Genomic DNA, 25,008 nt, shown 5'->3' with positions numbered 1-25,008 from the left:
ATGTTGGATTTTTTCTCTTAAATAATGAGATTTTAATCTTTTAAAAAAAAAATTTATAGGTAAAATTTGCCTTAAAAATGCAGTCTTTTTTTCTTATTCAACTGTTTGTTAATATGTATTTCACCAAATTTTACATTATTCAGCTTTGTGCCACTTGAAATTCTATAATGCGTGCAAAAACGACACGAAGGACAAGGAGCAATTCTATGGTGACAGAAGAATGAGGAGAGAAGAATAGATAAATCAAATGTTTTTCATAATTTTCCTTTCTTTTTATTTATGCCTAAGTGAGAGTATAGTTTTTTTACGCTTAGAATTTGTTTTTAGTTGATTACCAAAATTTTTCGAATTTATAACTTATTGACAAAATTATTTTATAATAATAATAATAATACTCACTTCATTCTACTTTAAAGGCAACATTTAATCATTTCATAAAAATTAAGAAAATAATTAGAATACATTGATTTTCTAAATCTACATGGTGCAATGTATAAATTGCGCTTCTTAAAATTAAAAACTTTCCATTTAATTTTACTACAAAAACACCTAATAAATATTGGTAAAATAAAAAAAAAATTTAACACACTCTTAATCCTAAATGAGCACTTGAAGTGGAACAATATAAAATACTTATTTATTGCTATTAAAGGTGAACAGATGGAGTAAATTAGTTTTGATTTAATGATTTGGAATCATTTTCTGCTTAGATTTACCATCTCTATTCCATAATGCTTGTTATATTTGGAATTTCACATTCCTTAAGAAAGTCATTAAATGTATCTAAGTTACAATGAATTAAGTAAATTGATTATATTACTCTTAATTTAATATTAATTTTCTAAAAAAACTATTAAATTAAAGTAATATTATTGGTCATACATAAAAAATAAACATTAAAAAAAATCCATTACTTCTTAAAACCATAAATATGATAAATATTTTAGAATAAATTATTTTTTTAAATGTGATAAATATTATACAACGGAGGAGGTAGTATAAGATTAGAAGTTCAAATTGTAGTAGTACTAAAATTAATAGTTTGTTTGGGAAGGAGAGAAAATTGGAAGGAAAGAAAATAACCTTGGAAAGTTACTTTCCCTTGTTTGGAAACATGGGAGAAAATAAGCCTGGAAGGAAAATTTACACCATTTTTCACCCGGACCCACCACTTTTTAATCTCTCCAAATCGGAGAGAATTTGTGAATTCTTGAAGAAAAACGGAAATTACAAAACTGCCCCTAATAGTTATGTTGCTTATCTTTATGTTTCAAATGACCTTTGATAAATTATAATATAAAATAATTTATATGTATTTGTAATCCTTGTGCATATCCTAGCGTTGGGTTTTTGAATTATTTTAATTTTGATTGTCCAAATTTCTCTTCTTTTCTTATATAATTACTCTCTTAATTTATTATTATTTTTATTCTTTTATTAAGGGTAAAATTGTATATCTCTAGCAATAAGATTTTCTTTTTTCGTCTTATTTTCCTTACCATCTAAACATAGGGTGAAAAATATGGAAAGAAAAATAAGGAAGGAAAATAAACGGTACAATCTTTCCTTATTTTCCTGTTTTTTACCCTTTCATATTTTCTTTCCTCTCCTTTCCAAACACAGTGTAAGAAAAAAAAAAAAAAAAAAAAAAACTTCTTTCATTAAAATAGTTTGAGAAATCGCTACTGACAAGGCAATCCATGATTAAGTGTAATTTGATAATCAACCCTTTTTTATGAAATTTCTGCCCATAATGTTTGTAAAAGAAATTGGACCTACCAGGCCGCCATCAATTGGAAAACACATCAGTCATTTTAAGATTAATGATTGCAAATCACCTGATTTAACATAACAAAAATCAATCAGTTGAAGTCCGTCGATAATCCTACATCAGATAAATACACTAATACTAAGTAACATATAATGAGAAGGATGAACCAATCAAAATGACATAAGTCATTCTGTATTAAATGTAAGTCTAATTATTTATAAATACAATATTAAATACATTACTAATACTACTAATAAGAATGAAAAATCCTAATTGTTATAATTTTTTGAATTAATAATATAGTCAAATTATTATAAAAATAAATAAATAACTTTTTAATTACATGTCTCAAATATCTCATTTCTAAATCTATAAATGTACTACTAGTTAAATATGAATATAATTTGATATTTAAAGGACATTTAAAATTTTATTTTTATTATTAATTTTTTATTAGAAAAAGGATGAAATACTTCTTTGGCAATTCTATCCTTATTCACAATTGAGTGTATTTTTGATATAAAAAGTTATAATTGAGATAAAATTAATAAAAATATCAAAATAGAGTGAACCTACAAAAGTATACAAAATTCAAGATATTTTGATACATTAGATGATAAGCTTAGATATAAAAATGGAGTTTAAATGAAATTATAAATAATAAATTTGATACAAATATGAACAAGGATGCATTATGTATGGAACAAATTTCTATTATGAAGTTGAATATTGAGATTGCTGTACTTTGCTCTAATTATATCATCCTCCTAAATTTAAAATATATATATTTTTAAATTGAATCAAAAAGACAAAAAAAATTTAGACAATTGATTTGTCTCATCTGAATGTGTATATATATATATATTATTAATTTGTTTATAAATTAATTCAGAGGTTTGAATTAATTTAGATAGTATTTGAAAGAAATGTGTGTATGGAGAATTCTTTTTAAAAAAAAAATGAAGTACTTAATTTCGATTGTAAAATAATTCGCTGTGATTTTTTTTTTGAGAAATTTTTATTAAAAGCACTTAATTATATTAAAATTATTAATTCAGACACTTAATTATAAATATTCTCCGTTCAGATATCAAAATATAAAATATAAACTAGACAATTCAAACGCTACATTATAATTATCTCATTTTATATCAATTTTTCTTTCAAAATAATAATTTTTTTTCCAAAATAACGTAAAAGTTCATAATTCATGATTAGGAAATGATAAGTATCCGGTGAGTGGGAAAAAATTTTTAGCTAAACGATTGATCTTTCCCGATACACAATAGCTAGCCAAACCTAATTCCTATATTCGGGATGTTCATAAAATAAATCCAAACCAATTTAAAATTGTGATTTTAAAAAAAATTAAACCTCTTTTGTATACCCTAACAAGGAACAACAAAAAGATCATTTCAGAAAGAAAAAAAAATACAACAAAAAGAAGACTAATAAGACTATATATACTTGCTTAATTCAAAATCATTTATGCTGAAATATTTGTAAAATATACAAATCATTCTCAAACTGCCAATTGCGCATTTTATAAATTTAATTACATTGAATAATTTTTATAATTGGGTTAAATTTAAACTATCTAATTAACCTGAACTATGAACATCCTAAGCCATTTCATATATAAAACTCAATGATTTGGTAATAATAAGAAAAGAAAAAGGACATGCATGCTTCAAGCAGTACTAGTGGTAGTAATCATATCACACAAAGTGTATATATAGATAACCCCACATTAATTAATTAATTAATTAATTTTTAAAAGTGAATAATTAAAAGTTAATCACAACTTTGGAGGTCCATAATCCAGATTAATCACAAACCTTCCAAGCTATAATAATTAATTATTAATTCCTTTCCTTATGGGACCCCTTTTCTTCTCTTTAATCTCTCCCTCCCCCTCCATCTTTGGTCTCATCAGAGAGATCTTTCTTTTCCTCCTGCAAACTACAGCCTACAGGAACTAATAAAATTCTCAAATCTTCCTTTCAAAATTAGAAGATGAAAAGAATAGATTTCTTCTGCGCTTCGCCTGCTTCAACAGCGATTTGCTCTAGTCAGGATCATCGTTCCATGATCCGCCATGGAACTAGACACATTGATCGCAAGAATTCCAAGACTTACTCTCATTATGATGAGAAGAATAAAAAGGTTCGCGCAAAACAAAGCGATTTGGGTAGGAAAAGCTCTGCGGATAATAAACTTAGCGATTTACGTAGAAGAAGCTGTAGTGATATTAATGATGTTCATGTTCATAGTCCAAAGGGCTCTTCTAGGTATCTTTTGAGTGAGAAAGTTCCTTCTATTGATTGGATTTCTGCTGAGTCCGATCTTTCTTCCACATTGGATATTGATCCTAAGCAAAACTTGAGGCTATCTTCTTCAAGATCAGCTCAAAGTACAAAATCTAGGCATTATCCAAGCTCTGATATCAGTAATTCTCCTGCTTTGAAACCTTCTTCCTCAGCTCGCTCTCATGATCAGGTTCTTAATTGTATATTATAAAAACATTTAATTTCTTAATTTTAGTTATTTGGTTTGGTATGTTTATAGAAATATAAAATGTTCAAAAAGAAACAAAAAAAAAGTTTATATAAAAATATATAGTTATGTAAACATTTCAAATGTATATTAATTAAAAGAATTAATGTCCGACATTAGTTATTTTCTTTAATTATATAACAAAGTTAGTGTATAATTAAATTAATTAGTACAAAATTATTCCAGCAGGTTGTGGTTTTGTGGGTCTCAATCCACTGCAAGGGTTGTGAAGGAAAAGTGAGAAAGCATATCTCTAAAATGGAAGGTTAGTTTAGTTTTTACTAGATAAAAATAATACTTTTGTCTACACCAAAAAATTATATATTTATATGCATAAATTAAACACATTTGAATCAAATGTTTTCAAACTTAAATATATAGGTTATGATTCTTGAAAATTTGTTTATATGGGGTATGCATAGTGCATTAGTAATTTTTATTTTTATTTTTTTTGTTGCAGGAGTAACATCATTCAGCATAGATTTGGCTACAAAGAAAGTTACAGTGATAGGGAATGTGACTCCATTAGGTGTTCTTGCTAGTGTTTCCAAGGTGAAGAATGCACAACTTTGGCCATGTCCATCCTCATCTTCTCCATCCTCTATCTTCTTGTCTCACTGATCTGATCGATCTCTGATTTATCTTAGTTTTGTAATGGTTAGTGTGAGTTAATATCTTGTGTGTTTATGTATCTTTAGCGGTTTAATTAATCATTAGTCATGTCTAGAATGTATTTTGCAACGTAAATGTGAACTATTTTTGTGAAAACAAGATTAATCGTATGATTTTTCACTATTTGAAAAATAATTAAAGTGAAAAAAGTGTTCATGATAATTTCTTGGAATAATCAATGGAGATTTTTCCCCACAATTGCTCCTTTTACTTTCTTTAATTTGAAAATGAATTGCTTAGGCTGGCAGCTCTGGACATGTCTTCTTGTTTAACAATTCCCATGAAATATTCTCTAATCTCTATATATAGTGTGGGGGCAACGAAGTGCCATTTGTACTCCCAGCGTATAAATGTATAGAAAAGCTATATATATATATATGGATCATCTTTAAAGGAAATATGAGATAAAATGATGATGATCAATTGACATATATTGCATTTTGGTTGAATAAATAAGAAACAGACACAGTAAAGCACTAGTAGAATGAATGATGAGAACCTGCCAAGGCATGGGAATGTATGCAGTGGCAAAGGCCAGCATTGAAGGACACCAAGTTCGTTAATTATGGATACAGAGACATAACCAACTTTTCTTTTCCTTTTCTCTTTTCTCCTGTCTTGTGGATTATTGTACTCATCAATGTTGTTGTGATTTCTTTTTGGAAGGTTTTCTTTTAAGAATAAAACTTACCTATATCTGATGCATCAAAGGCTGTTTCTGCAGCTTTTTAGTAGGAAACGCATTGTTTTCTGTTTTAGTTTGGATGGATTGAAAATTCCATCAAGTAAGAGATTTTTTCTTATGAAGATAATGTATTTTTATGGCTGTAACGTGACCTGCTAGTAAAGGATGGCATTTTCTTCTTTGATTGTGGAATAACAGGAAGGTACACTTTTGGTTGGAAGGTCCATTTCAATTTTTACTTATTTGCTCACTAATGGTGGGGTTGCTTCAATTCTTTTCTCCGGTTTTAGCTTTTTGAAACTTTATATATGGTCTTCTCTATATGTTTCTACTTAATGAGACAAAAGGAAAAATATTGGAATATGATTAGGGCAAGGAAGATAAATAAGATTTTGAATTTCTCTTTTCCTTTTCATGATTTTTAATTTTATTTGACCAATAAATTGTTGGACGGCAGAAAAAGAGGAACTTAATACCAACAAAAAGTAGCAAAAGGATCCATCCATCTATAATTTTTCTTTCATGCACAAAAAATTGGTGATTTTGGTCGGCGCAATACCTATCGTTTATCCTTAATTTTTAGGTTTGAAAAGAAAATTTATCATTAATTTATTTTTTATAGAATTTATAAAATTAATTCTATTTTTTATTCTTAATTTATAATTAAATTTTACAGAAATATAATTGATATATTGTCTTTAAATTACAATCTGTTTTAGGATTTTCATAACAGTTTATCATAATTAATTATATTAGTGTCCCATTATTCAAGTATTTGCCAAGTAGGTGTAGCCGTGTAGGACAAATTCGAACATTCATAATACTAAAATCGAAACGAGGCAAGTTTGATAATTTTACATTTAAACAAATATGAATAACAAAATTCAAGATTGAATTTGAATTTACTTAAAGTTTAAAATTTTAATATTCTATTCGAGTCAATTTATTATTTTTGCGCTCGAATGATATTTGTTTGAAAAAATAAACTGATTAATAGTATTCATGGATTTCATCTTACTAGAGGACAAACAGAAAATGATTAACTTGATAAAACGACATTAAAACAGTGTGCAAAGTCGTTTTCACACAAACAATTTTGGAGAAAGTGGCAAGCAAAAGGTTTTATGTTCTAAAGCGCGAGCGCATATATGTATAATTAATGAAGAAAAATGAAAATGGTAGACAAGAGAGAAGGAGAGACATGCAGGACTCAGAATAATTATATAGTAAACAGTAATAAACACAATATATATCATTCAAAATGTTTTTTGTTTGCTTTATCTCCTTTTTGAGACATGAAACTATAATTTATGTTGCATATGATTCAAAGCTTGGAATTCACTTCTTCTTATGATAAAGTTTCTTTTGTAAAAAAAGAAAAAAAAAAACTATAATTGTTTAAATTAACTTATCAATCTACACTGTACATAAGCATGCCTGGATAGGAAATTAAGCTCACTTAATTATAATTATTACACTAGTATACTAAATGGACTATGAGTCATATTGAAGCAAAGAGTCTATATTTATACTTAAGGGATTGAGCTATAAGGTTCACACTTCTAATCTGTTGTATATATATAAACACTTCAATCACTAATCCCCGTTTGTTATAGTTGTTTGTTTTGAGTTTTTCATTTATTAGAAACATAAAATACTTTTTGGTTTTTGATTATTTATTTTTTGAAAACTATTTTTTTTCTAAAATTTATTTTTCTTTTTTTGGTTCACAATGTCAAAAATTGTTCCAATTATCAAATCTTTCTTGTTAAGTCATTAAAGATTTTAGTTAATAATAAATTTTCTAAAAATCCAAAGTTTCAGATAAAATAATTAAAAATATTTTACAATTTAATTTTAAAATTTCAATGTTACAGTAACTATTGATTATTATATTAAATAAAAACATAATATCCAAAATATAATAATAAATAAATAACACTAGATGACATTAGATTTATATAGATAGAGAAAATAATAATAATAAATATAAAAATAATACTAAATAGAGAAGAGATAGAAAAAAAAAAAAGTTGAGAATTTGAATAGAGATAAAAATATATGCTTATATATTTTGGATAAATAAATGACATTAGATTTGATGGGAGCCGAAAGAAGTGGGATATTGCAAAGCTCTAGAATTGTTTTCGGCGAGAGGTATTAGAGAGATGGCGGGTATCCCTATTAGTTATTTTGATAGAGAGGATGTGTTTATGTGGCATTTTGACAAGAAGGGAGTGTACACGGTCAAATCGGGTCACTATGTGAGTTTGGGGGTTTTGGGGAGAGAGCCAACTAAACAAAATGGTGAAATTTGGCAAAAATTGTGGAAGTTGGATGTAGCTCCAAAGATGAAGGATTTTTGTTGGAGGGCAAGTAGGAATATATTGCCTACTCGTGATAATCTTAGACGTAGGAGGGTTGAGGTTGATGCCAGATGCTTATGGTGTATTGGTGATAAGAGTAGGGATCATGGGCTTATTCATTGTCCTAAGGCGAAAGAAGTACTGAGAAATGTGGGGTTGGAAGGCTTGCAAACTATTATTTTTATGAATTTTTAATGCAGGTTTTGTCCTTAAAAGGAATTGGAAAAGCATCGGAATGTGCTATTGTCGCATGGAAAATATAGGTTGAGCGTAATAATGAGCTATGGCAACACCATAGTCTATCTCCTGCTCAAATATATATTGAAGCAGTTAAGTGTTTTGAAGATTGGAAAAGTGCTCAAGTTGAAGAGACTCCAAATGCTAGTTCTTTGCTTTCTCGTCAACATCCAGGTGGTACAATTTCAGGCCTGCAGGGTCGTTGTCAATAACATGCAGCTAATGTTAGTGGTTCGTTCGATTGGTTGTGTCAAGTGGATGGTGCGATTTTCTCTACCCTAGACTATGTGGGCTTCGGGTTTGTTATTGAAATTGCTGAAGGTATATTTCAAAGAGCTGTATCCGAATTCTCGGAAGGTAATAGTTCACCGGCGATCGTTGAGGCCCTTATTTTGCGTCAATGTCTTTTGTTTGTAGCTGAGTTTCTACCTCCTAACATATGTGTTATTTCAGACTGTCAACAAGTTGTCCAAATTTTGCTTAATTCTACTCTTGATTATTCTGAATTAGGAGTTTTGATTTCTGATTATAGACATATTTTAGATTCTCATGTTGATATTTCTGTGAAATGGTTTCGCAGGCAAGCAACTTTGGTAGCTCATACTCTAGCTAGATTTTCCATTTCTCATTCTTGCTTTCAGGTTTGGGATGATACTCCTGTATATTTACTGGATTATTATTAAGTTTAATGAAGCTTTTGGTTTCTTCAAAAAAAAAAAACGACAACAATAATTTTATGAAAATAAATCTTATAAAAATGAAAAAAATGAAAAATGTAGAATTAAAAACAGAAAACACAATTCTATAAAACACTATTTGTGGTTTCATAAAATTTATTTTTTGTTTTCAAAATAATTTTCTCAAAAGCAAAAAAAAGAAAAAATTAAACAAGTTTAAACAAACGGGTTTTGTTTTTTTTTTAAAAAAAAAAAAAAAGAAAAACAAAAAACCTAATTGAAAATAAACGGCACCTAAGTCATCAATTTGGGCAATTTAAATAGCTAAAAAATAAACAAATTTATTTTGTTAAGGGCTGACAATGGTTTTCTTCGAAATAGTGGATATCATGTTTAGCAGTTTAGCTTAAGTTTTTTATTTATTTATTTATTTTTTTTTTTTTGGAGTATCGGGGAAGTGGATCCAACTTGGATCTATACCCAAATTGTAAATGCACTTACCATGGCGTGCGCAGTTTAGCTTTGGCTTTACTATACATGGTTTGTGACTCTGCCAGGAAACAATAATTCTTAGTAAGGACATTTTTCATTCTCTGCCCACATATCCCCTGCAGAACAAGTATCTATGTATAGTTTTTATTCACTCCAAGGTATTATTCAACAATAAATAAAAAATTCCGAAACTTGAGATATCAAAGTAACTGCTTCAGAAAATGAAAGCTTGAACTAAGTCAACCTGTTCAAACAACGTAACTGTAAGGAACATTGGATTCACCATAATTGGAAAATGAGACTAGAAAAAGATGTCAAAAGTATATTTCAAATTTATTGTATATATACATCTATATATGATAGATGAATAAATATAATATTACATTTCCAGATGTAGAGTATGTGAACTGATCCTTTTGGCTCTGATACTTCTTGATCAGATCAGATGAATGGTTTGAGACATGAAATTGCAGAGATGGCTCAAGCATTCCTAATTGGACATTGTGATCTTGAGGCAACTGCAGAGATGATACAGGTAATTCTAATAAAAGCCAATTAAGCACAAGGTAGAACATCTCATCAATATCATTTATCTCATCCACAAATCTTGTTTCAAAACACAAGTAATTTATCCATTTGCAACCTCATGTTAGATATATCTATGTGCCATCTGTGTTCCTACTAGAAACAGAACCAAAAAGGCACATAACCCTCAAAAATTTCACCGCAAAATTGCTTCCAATGTATAGAGACTCGAGCTTTGATAACCAACAGCCATCAGCAGTTACAAAACCTTCAAATTATCATCTCTATTTCCTAATGCATATGTTGACTGGGCCAATCCTGTCAAAATGGATCCAATCCGTGAGGTAATGCAAGCTTGCTTGCACATCCTCCCAAAAGAAAGGGCAAACCTTCTTCTCGTATCCAAACATATGCATCCAACTATACACAAGGCAACTGTTATATGTAGCAACTGAAGCAATCTTTCATAGTTTCCCCTACCGTCAAGTGCACAAACTCAATCGAGTATCAAATTCAAGCAATGAATCATAGTGAACCTACTGCAGTTAGAAAAGGTAACAGATCTCACAAAGTTATTTATCCTCCTCCCACATTGACGAGACTTGACTGATAGCAATTAGGTCATTTACAAGTTCACCTGCACCTCCATGTTCTTCACAAGAATGCCTAACAAGAACTTCCCAACTACCAGAATCTAATCTCATATTTCTTTTCTCCATTTCCTCCAAGACAAAGCAAGCACCAGCGATATTTCCAGACTTTACAAGCCCGACAACCAAACAATTAAACGTTTCAACGCGCGGAAAATGTCTATTCGTCATCATTGCATTAAGAACCTTCAAACCTCCCTCAAAATCCCTAACCTGGCAAAACCCATCAACTAACATTCTATAAGTAGCTGCATTAGCCTCACAACCTCCAATTTGCATTTCAAAGAAGACTTTATAAGCCTCTGCTGCCCTACCCTCTTTGCAAAGATAATTTATCAATATATTGTAAGTTACAACGTCAGGCTTAAATCTCCTCTTCTTCATTTCAAGAAGCAAAGCTTTTGCCTCCTCTATCCTCCCTCTTTTTCCAAGATCACTCATCAAAACACCAAAATTTACAAGTCTTGGTTTACATCCTCTATATTCCATATCAAACAACATCTTTTTAGCCTCTCTATACTCACCCGTAGAGCACAAACCTTCCATTAACAAAGCATAAGTTATTGCATTCGGGTATTTCCCTTTCTTAATCATATCCTCAAACAAATCCTTCCCTTTATAAAACTCACCGTTTCTACAAAAATACCCTATAAGACTATTATAAGTCACTACACTAGGTTCCACTTTTCTTTCAAGCATTTCCTCAAACACCTGGTAAGCTTGAACACAGTCACCTTTCTCAAGCCAACCTTTAATCATTATATTAAATGGAACAGAATTCAAACGAAAACCCATTTTATAACACCTACGAAATAACTCATTTGCATCAAGTAACCTGCCATTATCAACAAGAACGTTAAGCAACGCATTAAAAGATTGAGATGTTCGGACACAGTTAAAACCAGTCATTGTATCAAAAAGCTCAATGGCTTTATCAATCAACTGAACTTTTCCCAAGTGCTGAATCAAAGCAATAAAAAGTGTTTCTCCGCATCGAATGTTCTTATTCCGTACATATCCAAGAACTTTCTCCACAGCCGTAAAATCCCGAGAACGAGCAAGCTTATATATAAGAGCAGAATATGAAGGATAATCATGTTTATAGCCCATTTTCTGATATTCATGAAAGAGAGACAATGCCTTATCTGGGTCTTTTACTTCTTTCAAACTGGTTAAAAATGGAGTAGGTCTGTTTCGCCTTCGTGTAAAAGATTGAAACTTTTTGTTGTTGTTGGTTTTGGCTTGAGTTTTGTATTGTTGATAATGTGAGAGATCGATACAACGGGAAATTTGAATTGTTTTGGGTCTTGAAAGGATCATCGTAACTGGAATGTCGCTTCATTTGGTTTCTTTTACTTGGGATTTCAATACGCTTTACAAAACCAACAGAACCTGCAGATTCAATAAAAGAAAAATCCAAAAGCTCAAAATTTCGATAAAATTCAATCTTAATTAATAAAGCAAAAATGTGAAACTCAATATCAGAACGAAACAATCGACATTTTTAGGCCGTATAAAATCAAACTAACTCATCTTTGAATATGAATACAAACAACTGCAATTTTTACTTCTTGTCCCTTCTTTTTTCTTAAAACAAAAGACTATACAGAAACACGTAAACATCACTTCCAAACTAAACGGATTAAGACATCAAAAATTTTTAAACCTAAACTAAAACAGATTATTAACAACAGCTAAAACAAGGAATTAAAGACACAGAGGACGAAAAACAAAGGAAAGTTCTTACCAATGTCAAGCTATTAATCTGAAATGCATACTTCTAAACAAAAATCAGAGACCAGAGACTAGGGTTTTTCGAAAATCGTTGGAGTGGCTAGGGTTTCAGAGTGTGAGTGAGAGATGATGAAGAGAGTGGGGACGATGCCGTTTTCGTGCAGCTGGACAGAAGAGAGAGCTGAAGACCGGAAGAGAGTAAAAGAGGTAAAGGCTTAAGGATATAAATGGGCCTCGGGATATTTACGGGCTTTAAGATTAGAATGTATGTGCTTGTTTGGACTCAGGATTACTGTTTATTCTTTTCTTTTAAAAAATAAAATAAAAATAAGTGCATAATAATAAAGTAAACGAAATTGAAAAGTAATTAAACAAAAATTGAATTTATAAGTTCTAAAACAAAATGAAAGTTTATTTTTGAAAACTTTTTTGTCCTGCTTTTATTATATAATTTTAGCCAACAATGTATTAAAACAATCCAAAATTTTATTTTATATATATATATATATATATATATATATATATATATATATATATATTTATTTATTTTTCCATGTGAAAATAAATAAATAAAATAAATAAAATTTAAAAATCAAAGTCATATTAATTAAATTTTAATTAAAATTATATTCTAGTTTGGTCAAAATAGAGTGTTGATGCATGGACACTATTTTTTTTTTTTTTTTGAATTCCATATTAACTAATAACTTATGCTGCTTATTAATTTTTCTACTATTTTTTAGTGCTAATGTTAATCAAGTGTAGTCTGATTGGTCTTCTACTTCTCGTAGAAGATTTAGGAAGTAGAGGTCTCAGGTTCAAATCATCTCCACAATAAAAGTTATCGCCAATTTGATGAATATTATTCAAAGGGGAGGACTGCTCTCTGCTATATAGCCCACAATATTATTTCGGCCCATTGGGCTTCCAATGTATCCAAAAAAAAATTAAGACTTAATAATAAATATTACAGCACATCATGACATAAACTACCGGTAAGTGTATGTACAATATCTAAATTCGAATCCTCTTTTCTAATACTCAAAAATAATAATAAATATTGAATTTAAATTTTATTTTTTACTAATATAGAATTCAACTATAAACTATGGAGCTTATTATTTAATTAAATTATTATTTTAATTAATAAATAAAATAAAAATATTTATAAACAATAACTGCTACAAAAAATTAAAAAAAAACCCAAAATTTCAAATACATCCCAAATTATGAAGATAATATTCTCGTATAAGTAAACAGTATTTCTGATTGATATTTGTAAAATCATCAATATTAATAGTGTCAGTGCATTTAACAACTAATTATCTAAAGAAATAACCCATATGATTTTACGTGTGAAAAAAAAAAATACAAATCACTTTCATTAAAAATGTGAAACCACACTATAACTATTATGTAATTTCCTATATTTTAAAAGGATGCAAAACGGGTTATGATATAGGAATATGATTCGCCTAACACAAAAATTAAACGGGTTAAATTGAGTTTAAATGAATTCGTGTCATAAATTTGGCTATTAGTTGGTCCCACAACAAGCCAAGTTATATCCATCTAGATTCTTTGATCTTTCATCCTTACTAAGTGATGGAGCCATAATTTTTTTATAGCAGCAAAAATATATTTGTTATTCCATACAATGAATAAAAATAAACCTAAATTGAAAGAACGCCTAAAAATAGTATAATTACATAAACAAATATATTACATGTGGTCAAAATTTTTTTAATGAAAATAACAACAAAATAATAAAGATTTTTTAAATATATATATTGAGTTCAAAATGAAAGACATAATTTCCCAAAAGATTTACATATTAGCGGTTACAATGAAAATACTATTAATATTTAAAATTTTAAATATATTATTATAATTTTAAAAGTCAATCAATTCAATTTCATATTATTTTTTAAAAACTATTAAAATAAAATCATGAATTATAACTCTTTGAATAAATTAAATATCATATGAATTTATAATTTTAAATTTTTTTTAAGTCGTTAAGTTTTAATTAAATAACCAATAGTAAAGAATTGAGATATAAATTTGTAATGATGTTGTGTATTTTAATATTTATATGAATATTATGTTTCATAGAATGCAATCAAATTCAAAACTTAAAATTTAAAATAGAATATAAAATTAAATAACTTAAAGTTAAAATTAATAATATAAATCATTCAAGGATAACAAAAAATAATTTATGAAAATTGTGGAACTTTGTGCTTATTTATATATATTTGGACTAACTAAATCTACACAAAAACTAACTAAAATTATTTCTATATATAAGAACTAATTAAAATTACTATCTAAAATTATATAAAAAACTAAAGTAAAAAATAAAAAGTCACTACCATTAAGTACCTTGAAAGGATGTAAAATAAAAGGTGGAAGTACCTTGAAATTTTAAAAAACACTTGTTTGGATGGGTGAAAATATTAAGGAGGATGTAAAATAACTCCGTTTCCGAGGAAAGTGATAGTGTCATTTTTACACCATTATTCTACTTCCACTCTTATTTTACTTCCTCTCTCTTTCCAAACATAGCATAAGCAAAATAAGTCTTTCTACCAAGCTAAGAAATAAATGTAAGGGACATTAAAATTTTTTATCTAGCATAGGCGAACGCCAGCCCCCTCTCTGTCAATGTCCTTATTTTTCGAATCTTTAAGTTGGAAGATTGTATCATTGAGATAATCTTCTTCTCATCACATACAAATTTGAAATAATTTGATATGATTTATAATTAACGGACTATTAATGAACCCTCGGTGAGCATCTCATACCATCGGTCATCACAAGTTTCGCTAAGTATGTTTTTTTACTCCTAAAACTGCATCATTTGACTTGTACCCAATCAAACTCTGAACGGAAGTAAATCAGTGCGTAGATTATTTGGCTAAGTGTGAAAGAACCTATTCCTTAGGAACACACTACCTCAGAGATCCTCCTTCAGGAATGGCAGACTGGTTGTTTCATGATAATATGGGTGTATCTTACACTGGATTAACTATGTCTTCTTAGAGCATTGCTCTCTCCTTTTTTTACCGAAAAAAAAAAGTATAAAATATTGATTGAAAATTAAAAGTATTGACCAAATTTTAAAAAGAACTTAAAAGTTCAAACTTTTTTTAATGATTAAGGTTTTGTTTAAATAACTTTTTTTTTAAATAGTTTTTTTTTTTTAAAGAATCAAAAGATTATCTTTATTAATTATATTATTCAATATCATAATATTTATATAATGACTTCTAAAGATTGAGACTGTATTTTATGAAATGTTATATTTAAATTTTGCCAACAATTAATTAAATTTCTTTTTAATTATTTTATATTTAACAACTAATCCAATAATTATTTTTATCTATTATTTCTGCTTTAAATCATTATATAAATAGCTAGTTAATCAGGAACGGCTAAAAGATAGTGCACAACTCATAACTACTATAATAACTAATTATTAGTAAAATACTAATATTGTAAAACACGGTAAAATGTAGAAAAATTTGAGACTAAGATATATTCTTTCATGCCTAATATGAAACTTTGGCCATTCTCAATTTCAAATTCCAATTTTTTACAGATCCACCAATTTATTACCGTATGAAAGATTAAAGGGAAAATAATTATGTACTCGCTAATATTTGACTGATTTAACTAACTCGTCCCTGCAATTTGGCAATGTTAATTAATGGTCGTTAAAGTTTACCTCCTTCAAACTATTCGGTCCTTCCGTCCAATTTATTAAAAGTTGTCGTTAAAATCGTAAGAAAAGATAAAATTACCATGACATTGAGTAATGCAACTACTAAAATAACCTTATCTAGTTCTTACCAAATCTTTATTCAGGACCCACAAATTCTTACCCATCTCCATCCTCCTCTGTCTCCTCTCCTCAATTCTCACGTATCTCTCTCTCTTCCTTTATTCTTACCAAATATACCATCAACAACAAAAAATTAGGGGACTACTTAGAAGAGCAAATATCTCTCTCTCCATCTCTATCTTATTCTCCTAAATAATCAAACAACCTCTTTCTCTCCACTTTATCTTTTTCTCTTTCTAAGTAAATGAAATTGCAAAATAAAGTTATATGGATATAAAGATTTTGGTTATGGGGATGGTTTTATTACCATTTCTCATGAGATTCAAATTCAAGCTTGTAAGAGACAGATCCCAATATATTTGTAGCTTTATTATTGTTTGGAATTTTTTAGATTTGAATTTATGTTTATGTTTTGGTTGTTTACTGCATGTGATTACAATATATCTCTTAACATAAAATAAAATTTACATATAGAAGATTATTGTTGATTGATGCTGGAAGTGGGATTTTAAATCTGAGATGATTCTCTTTAAATGTACATGTTTTAAAGTCTTGATCGATGTTGGAATTGAAAATCTTCAAAAGAAATCCTATAATGAAAAAAATAATAAATCTAAATTTTAAGTCCGAAAAAACATATATCCATAAAGAATATTTGATATGCAGGTTGAGAGGAGAGAAGAGAGAGAAAGGTCATGAGGGCTATTGTCGTCATTTTAAATTAATTCTTTCACTTCTCTCTTACTTTTTTGACTCACTTTAACTAGGGGTTACAAAACAGGTTGATGTGTTAGGTACGACACAGATTCGCCTAACACACGACACGATTAGGGTTAATACGAACATGACCCGTTTAGTAATCGTGTCAAATTTCTCACATGAACACGACACGAAAATTAGACAGGTGATACGAACACGACACGTATAACCTGGCTACATCATAAGCAGGTTAAATGGATTGTGTTGACCTGTATACGACCCATTTAACCTGCTTATGATATTTTTAAGTTTGAACCTCTTTAACCTAAATCATATTTAAAAATAAATTTTTATACATAAAATTAATAGATTCTGAAAGATTCAAAATTAAAATAACAAAAAAACAATAAATTTTAAATAGGGTTTTAATTGGACATTTATATTTGACACTAAAATCATCTCTTTATCTTAAAATAAATGGGTCACTTGTTAAACCCGCGTGTCAACCCATGACACGACACGTTTATATTCGTGTCATAAACGGGTGATCCATTTATAACAGGAACCCGTTTAACCTGAACCCTAACCCGTTTATTTCGCGGTTAGACGAATCGTGTTTGCGTATCATAACCCATTTTAACAGCCGTAATTTTAATGGAAAAATCTGAAAAATATGAACAGAAGAACCAAGTAGTTAGTGGATGTAAACTTCAGATACTATTAATTAATATTGTCAAACTATAAGAACAAGTTAGTTAATTTAGTCAAATGTTGGGGAAAATAATTATTTTCTCAAAATTAAATATTTCGCAAATTTGTCCCTTCTCCAAAACATTTTAAACCTGAAATTAGAGCTCTTCCTCAATTGTTTGGTGGACGACCATGTAAAAAGTATGGGTCAGCGGTTGGGTCATTTGAATCGAATTGAAGTAAGTTAAATAAGTCCAATTTTTTTAAAATCGAAACAAATAATCATTTGAAAATTGAATTGAATCAAATCAAATTATTTCAGTAAATTTTTATCTATTCAGTTTATTTTTTGGTTGGTATCAAAACCAAGTTAAACTGAAAAAAATTTTTGATTTATTTTAAAAAACCAAAATCAAATTCCAAGGGTTAAAACAAACTGATTTGGTTCCATTGATTTAACCGAAGTATGTTCCGCTAAGGACTAAAAATGCCTTAATGAGTTGATTATACTACGGAAATCAAAGAATTAAGTATTTATTTATAGGCCCAGATCCCATGTACGGGATTATTGGGCTCCACCTGGGCCTAAAACAATAAGTGCTTAGTTGCGTGGGCATGCTTTGTGATAGTTGAATTAATTATGCTTCCTTGCTTCAAAAGAGGTTTATAAATAAATTAATTATGCAATTTCCAAAAATTCAGAAGTTTAGAAATTCATTTTATCTAAAATTAATTAATCCAACCATTTAGTTGTTTCTAAAAATTGTGTTTAATAATCAATATTATGAATTTATGACAATATAGTCAAATTCCACTGAAGATAGGCAAGAATATTAAAATTAATTTAAAGAAATTTTTGTTCTGACATTAACTTCAAAAATATTAATACTCTCTTAAAAAAATAAGAAAGCATTTGTCTACAACCAATACATAATCCACCTATATAATAAGTAAATAATAAGATGATGGGGTAGGTAAGCAAAGAATTGGGGAAGGAAAGTTTGGTGCATGGCGTTACCTGGTCCATTTAATTTTGAAGTGGTCCCTGTCGTGACAGACGTAGAAACCACAAGATACAGGACAGACCACGTTGACGAATCATTTCAATGAAATTAAAAATTTTTATTCAAATGAAAATATTTCAGATCATGTATTTAAAAAAAAAAAAAAAAGATAAAATTGAAACATGACTTACATTAGACATTATAAAACCATCTCAAACATACTTCTCTCACTTTATTTCTAACCATTTCAAACATACTCCTCTTAACTATATTAACAGGGAAAGCCTATTTTTTAATAGAGAAATTATCAATGTATAGTAAATTTGATTTTATTACATAAATTAAAAATTTATTACTCTGATAAATGTCATATATAGTAATTTAAATAAAAGTAGCTACTAGATTATTAAATTAGCTTCATAAACTCACACCACAATGTATATTTAAAATATTAAAAAAGAGCATCACATTTATAGTTTAAAATGGCAATCTTTATTTTTATAATAAGCTATTTGCTTTTGTGGAATTTGTGATTAAACATTTTTATTTGCACAAGTAATAGAATAAGTTGCATGAATGGAACAAATGTCACACCATGTTTTAAACCATATCAATGAGGAGCTCCCTTATTCAATATGTTACTTTTCAATTTGTAAAAATATGAATGAACATATCAACAACATTAACTATGAATTAAAATTCTTCATTAACGGTGTTAAATATGATTTGAAAACGTTTATTATATAAACAGAAATTGCTATTGATAGGTGTCAGATAATGATTCCAAATTAGTTATTCCATAATTAAATCCGTGTCATAATATATATATTCAGAATATCAAAAAATGACGCCATATTATATAATTTAAAATGTATATTTACATTACATTAAGTTGTAGTTTCAATATTCTTATTTGCACAAGTAATGAAAAACATCCATGGTTTCTTAGTTTTCATATATCTGCATGGTCCATAATTAAATTCATCAGCAACTTACTTTAGCTACATTTTAACACATTTCACAAAAGTGACTTATCTTTAAATTAAAACTGCAAAATTTAAAACTAGATTGTTGTGTCATCAATCTTTTTTTTTTTTTAATTCATTAAAAGATTTAATGGTTGAAAATAACATTGTAAGTTAGCAACATGCCAGCTCTTCCCTAAACTCACTAAAATAATGAAAATTTTTATAATCGAAAAAATTCAAATATGAGATTTTTCACTCACTATATTATTGAAAAGACCAATCATATTACATCTAATTAGCATCACAATCTAATTTAATTAAACGTTTTCACAATCTTCACAATTTCATTAATATTTTAATATAAAAAGACTATAATGTCCTCCTAAAAGAGCCTACTTCTCGCATCTATTTAATGCATTTTTATAATTAGAAAATCCTTAGTTTCATTTGTTTGGTATATGAACGAGGTCATAGATCCGGTTTACATAAATTTTTCAAGTATAAAACATTTACAACCTCAAAAAGATTTATATTGTTTATGTCATGATCTGCACATGGCCCTTCAAGTAGGTGGGATGCCTGCTTTCACCATTAATGCTTAGGTTTCTTTCATGGATTGATGCAATAAGGCAAGTTGTTAGTTATTTGCATGAATAATAATGTCCTATAGGACGTTCCTTTAACCTCTTGTTCCTCATACTTGAAATGTAAATTAAAGATTTGCTTTACATTGCAGTGAAATTTTCTCCAAAATCATAAGATTTCAAGTTAAAACTAAATTGAAAATAATGGAAATAAAGAAAAAAAAAAAAAAAGAGAACTATAGTTTATAAAGCTTTTAAACTATTGCGTTTTATTGAATGGAGAACTTTTCAAGGTTAGATCGAAACCTTCAAATGAACTACAGTAAAAAAGGTGGCCACCGGTTGAGAATTGAAATCAAACCAGTGGTTTTCGGTTTATTGATCTATTACTCTGTTTCTTTTGATTTGCAATCAGTTTTATAAATTTTTTTTGGTTCCGGATTTAAATAGTTTGTCATTAAAATCAGAATTGAGCAATTCTCTCCTAGTTATAATCTCAATTCTATTTTTTTTTTTTTTTTTGATGCAAATCGATTTTAAATTGGTTAAATAATGCATTGATTTGGCAGCATATGCTACAAAATAAACGTGGATTTCAGTTGTATTCGGCAACAGTTTAAAACACTCAATTTTATTTTTATAGTGTTCAATAATATAGTATTTAATTAATTTTTTATAAAAAGCTACCTTAATCTCTAAAAATTAAGGTAGCATTTTATAAAAAATTAAGTCATTTAACATTTAGCTTTCGGCTGTGTTCGGTAATAATTTTTTAAATAGCTTTTAAATACGACTTTTTATAGTATTCAGTAACATAATGTTTAAACTAGTTTTTAGAGGTTAAAATAGTATTTTGTGAAAAATTAATCCATATAACATTTAGTTTTTAATATATATGAAAAGTTATCCAAACAGTTAACAGCTAAATGCTACTAAAATACGAAAAATTATCAAAATAATTAATTTTATCAAAAAAAATACCTTTAGCATTTTATGAAAAAATTATTAAAATAATTAATAATTAAATGCCATTAAAACAGACAATTTTACAGAATTGACTCTCTCCATTGAAAGGTGGTTAAAGACATTAATGAGTAGGACCTCCTGAAAAAGGTCATGGTCAGGTGGAGCAAAGAACAACCGCATGTCCCAACTACCTAGGTAAAATGGATGATCCAGAAACCACCAGCAACCCATAACTCGTGTGTCAGTTTTTTCTATCACAGGACAATGCCTGGCCCATACTTACCATTATGATGCATTTATGTTTGTATATTATGTGGTATCCTCCTGCTCTGTCTATAAACATCCTCGATTTCTTATCTAGAAGACCCGACTCATTCCACTCGAATCATTTCTCCTAGTATGTTTTTCTTGATATTAAAATTAAAATTTTAAAAATAGAGTTTTCTAGTGATTCTGTAATAATAAGTCATCCAGTTTGATTAATTAACTTCTCTTTGATGATTTTTTTTTCAAAATATTGAAAGGGTAAATGTATATAGAAAGACTCACCTACACTCAGCGAATGTGTTTATATATACACTAAATCAATTATAAATAATATTTTGATTCAAACGAAAATTTTTCTAGGAGAAAAAAAAAATAATACAGTAACATCTTTTTTTAAAAATAATTTTTTGATTGATTTGGTTATAGGATCACCAATATACTGAGCTAGGCAAGAAATTTCCAAATGTATGTACTCTTTTTGTCATTTCTCTTATTTATTCACCAAAAGATGATATTGTTCATTTTTCATATTTGATCATATTCAACAATGGCTTTTCAGGTAGTTTTTAGCTTTTTGATCAGTCAAACAACTTTTCAAAAAGCTTTTAGCGTTTTGATCAGTTAAATAGTATTCGGTAATATAGCGTTTGAATTAACTTAGAAGTTAAGGTAACTTTTTATGAAAAAGTTAACTCATAGAACATTTAGTTTTTAACGTTTTATGAAAAACAATTCAAATAGCTATCAACTATCAAAACAGCTAATTTTACTGAACAGAGCCCTTATCAAGCAACCAAATAATTGAGTCATACCCATACAAACATTCTCCTTCTTTCTTGTAAATCAACAAGAAAATAGTTGAGTCTTTTAAATGAGTACATAATATGTCATTAAGATTAGTTGGATATGTTTAATGCATTGGCTGGATATGAAATAATGCATAATTAAAATAACTCAGAAGAAATCTTGATCTTGATGTATATTAATATAATGTAATTCAAATTTTGAGAGGTTTAATAAAAAATCAAGTGTTTTCCACCATACTTTCGCAATGGTAGGATTGTCTATGTGCACAAGCTAATATTGTTGTCCATATATCGGTAAGTCTGTAATTTCCTATGTTAGTGAATCATATATAGAGCCTCTATCTTTTATTTTTAATGTTCTAAGCTTGATGTATAGAGAGCCTCTATCTTTCATTTTAATGTTCTAAGCCTAATATTTTTTTCACCTAATATTGAAATTTTAGATCGAATACATATTTTAAATCTGTTATTTTTTCGCTTAACATTGGGATTTTAGATTGAGTGTATGAAATGGACCTATTAATCCGAATCAGATAGATTTTTAATGTTAAGTCTTTCTTTAAATTTTTATTAATCATATTTTTTAATAAATATTCCAACTTACTTCCTAATGATAGTTAGCAAGAAGCGAGGTGGTCACTACCAAAGTAATGACAACATTGGTAGCTTTAATCCTTTATATACACATTATGAAGCCACAAAGTGGAAAAAAGAAAAAAGGCGTTTTAGAAAAGAAAAGTCATATCCCGATTATACTGATACAGCCTAGGATGATAACAGAAATATTATTGTTCGTTTCCGCTATACTTTTCTTCACATTTCTCTTAGCCAATAGACGATGGCGCCAACTTCCTCCTGGCCCTTTAGGTTTACCAGTCATCGGCCATTTCCATCTTCTCGGCCCTCTTCTTCACACCTCTCTTCGCGATCTTTCTTCCCGCTACGGTCCATTATTTTCTCTCAAGCTTGGCTCTGTTTCATGCATTGTAGCTTCTACGCCAGATCTGGCTAAAGCATTCTTGAAAGATAATGATCTTGCATTTTCTTGTCGTTTAAATTCTCAAGCTGTTGATCACATAACTTATAATGCTTCTTTTGCTTTTGCACCTTATGGGCAATATTGGAAATTCATTAAGAAATGGACAACGTTTGAGCTCTTAGGAAGTAGAGTTATTGGCCAATTTGTACCTGTCAGGACTAAAGAAATTCATACCCTTCTTAGAACTATATACTCCAAAGCTAAAATTGGTGAGAGTGTTAATATTTCCCAAGAATTGATAAAGTTTTCGAATAATGTTATTTGCACTATGGTTTGGAGTATTAGATCTTCAGAGACAGATGGGCAAGCTGAGTTGACAAGAAGTGTTGTAAGAGAAGTGACACAACTTTTTGGGCAGTTTAATGTTTCTGATTATATATGGTTTTGCAAGAATTTTGATTTGCAGGGTTTTAGAAAGAGGTTTGAGGAGACAAGAAGAAAGTATGATTCTTTGGTGGAGGGAATTATTACTGCTCGTCAAAATGAAAGAAACGACTGTAAAAGGAACGGAGAGAAATATAAGGCTAAAGATTTCTTGGATATTATTCTTGATCTTATGGAGGATGAGAACACTGAGATAAAACTAACTAGGGAACATATTAAAGCTATGATCTTGGTAATTTTTACTACAAAACCCATCTACCATTTTTTTGAGTTCATTAATGCTTTAACTTTCAAAAATTAATTATTGAATTTTTTTCTCTTTATATAGGATTTCTTCATAGCAGGTACAGACACAACAGCAATTTTACTAGAATGGGCTTTAGCAGAGCTAATAAACAATCCAAAAGTACTTGAGAAAGCACAAGACGAAATTCAAAAAGTAGTTGGAACCCACAGAGTTGTTGAAGAATCAGATTGTCCTAATCTCCCTTACATTCAAGCCATTATAAAAGAAACATTTAGACTACACCCACCAATTCCTGTTCTTTCAAGAAAGTCCATTGAAGACTGCTACGTTAATGGCTACAAAATTCCTAAAAATACTTTAGTGTTTATAAACATGTGGGCTATAGCAAGAGATTCCAAATATTGGGAAGACCCATTTGAATTCAAACCAGAAAGATTTTTGTCGAACTCTTCAAATATTGATTTAAAAGGTCAACATTTTCAGTTGTTGCCTTTTGGTACTGGAAGAAGAATTTGCCCTGGAATTCCTTTGGCCATGCAAGAACTGCATGCAACACTTGCGGCTGCGATTCAGTGCTTTGATTTTAAAGTGTTGAATCCATCCGGAGCCAAAGGTCACGGTGATCGTCTTCTTGACATGACTGAACGGCCTGGATTAACTACTCCAAGAGCTGAGGAACTTGTCTGTATTCCTGTGCCTCGAATTCCCGATGTTCTTGAATCTTTATGTGCTGGTTGTTGATGAAATGTCTCTGCAGTGTTTATTGTTTGCTTTATTTGTCTAATTTTAGTTTTTTGAACTCATGATTTTTATGTTTTAATAATATCAATTCAGAAATCTGAAAGGCTTGCTGTATTTTCTCTATGTTTCCTTTTCCTTCATTTTTTTTTATTATTAGTATTTGATTAATTAAGATTCCAACTTGTAATATTACAATTTTGAAATGATTCTATTAGAATTATATCAATTATGAACTGAAATATTTATTTACAATGGAAGAGAGTATGACAAGGATACCGAGGGAAATGTGATATAAAAAATTTTCACTTTATAAAAATTACTATAAATATAAAAATAATTTTAATAAATAATTTTCTGCATAGTATATTAAAATTTCAATATTAGAATTCGAATTCAACTTG

General features: G+C 28.8%; 4 protein-coding genes across 5 annotated transcripts; 3 read left to right on the top strand and 1 right to left on the bottom strand.

Annotated features, from left to right (window-relative positions):
* Positions 1 to 3,654: 3,654 nt before the first annotated feature.
* On the top strand, positions 3,655 to 5,161 carry LOC105628199 (protein SODIUM POTASSIUM ROOT DEFECTIVE 2). Of its 2 annotated transcripts, none has more exons than XM_012209569.4 (3): positions 3,655 to 4,270; positions 4,517 to 4,592; positions 4,788 to 5,161. In XM_012209569.4, exons 1-3 carry the CDS (start codon positions 3,788 to 3,790, stop codon positions 4,946 to 4,948), a joined length of 720 nt encoding a protein of 239 aa, XP_012064959.1. In that variant the 5' UTR covers positions 3,655 to 3,787; the 3' UTR covers positions 4,949 to 5,161. The 2 variants fall into 2 exon arrangements, with proteins under 2 accessions (XP_012064959.1, XP_020532537.1); XM_020676878.3 differs by having other exon boundaries at positions 4,514 to 4,592.
* Positions 5,162 to 7,852: 2,691 nt separating this feature from the next.
* LOC149498828 (uncharacterized) lies at positions 7,853 to 10,205 on the top strand. Its single transcript, XM_089718265.1, has 6 exons — positions 7,853 to 8,200; positions 8,314 to 8,461; positions 8,507 to 8,644; positions 8,741 to 8,928; positions 9,902 to 9,991; positions 10,110 to 10,205. The coding sequence occupies exons 1-6, from the start codon at positions 7,853 to 7,855 to the stop codon at positions 10,203 to 10,205; spliced, it is 1,008 nt and encodes a 335-aa protein (XP_089574391.1).
* LOC105628200 (Tetratricopeptide repeat (TPR)-like superfamily protein) lies at positions 9,759 to 12,568 on the bottom strand. The gene is made up of 2 exons (XM_012209570.3): positions 12,379 to 12,568; positions 9,759 to 12,023 (listed from the first exon to the last, which is right to left on the bottom strand). Exon 2 carries the CDS (start codon positions 11,949 to 11,951, stop codon positions 10,554 to 10,556), a length of 1,398 nt encoding a protein of 465 aa, XP_012064960.1. The 5' UTR covers positions 11,952 to 12,023; positions 12,379 to 12,568; the 3' UTR covers positions 9,759 to 10,553.
* Positions 12,569 to 22,884: 10,316 nt separating this feature from the next.
* On the top strand, positions 22,885 to 24,730 carry LOC149498827 (cytochrome P450 93B2-like). The gene is made up of 2 exons (XM_089716039.1): positions 22,885 to 23,851; positions 23,948 to 24,730. The coding sequence occupies exons 1-2, from the start codon at positions 22,886 to 22,888 to the stop codon at positions 24,605 to 24,607; spliced, it is 1,626 nt and encodes a 541-aa protein (XP_089572165.1). The 5' UTR covers position 22,885; the 3' UTR covers positions 24,608 to 24,730.
* The last annotated feature ends 278 nt before the right edge of the window (positions 24,731 to 25,008 follow it).

This window comes from Jatropha curcas, chromosome 1 (assembly GCF_041381405.1).
Source record: "Jatropha curcas cultivar XTBG-Jc1 chromosome 1, XTBG_Jcur_1.0, whole genome shotgun sequence".
Classification (NCBI taxonomy): Eukaryota; Viridiplantae; Streptophyta; class Magnoliopsida; order Malpighiales; family Euphorbiaceae; genus Jatropha; species Jatropha curcas.
Note: the sequence above shows the minus strand (reverse complement) of the source record. Positions and strands in the feature narration are given on the sequence as shown.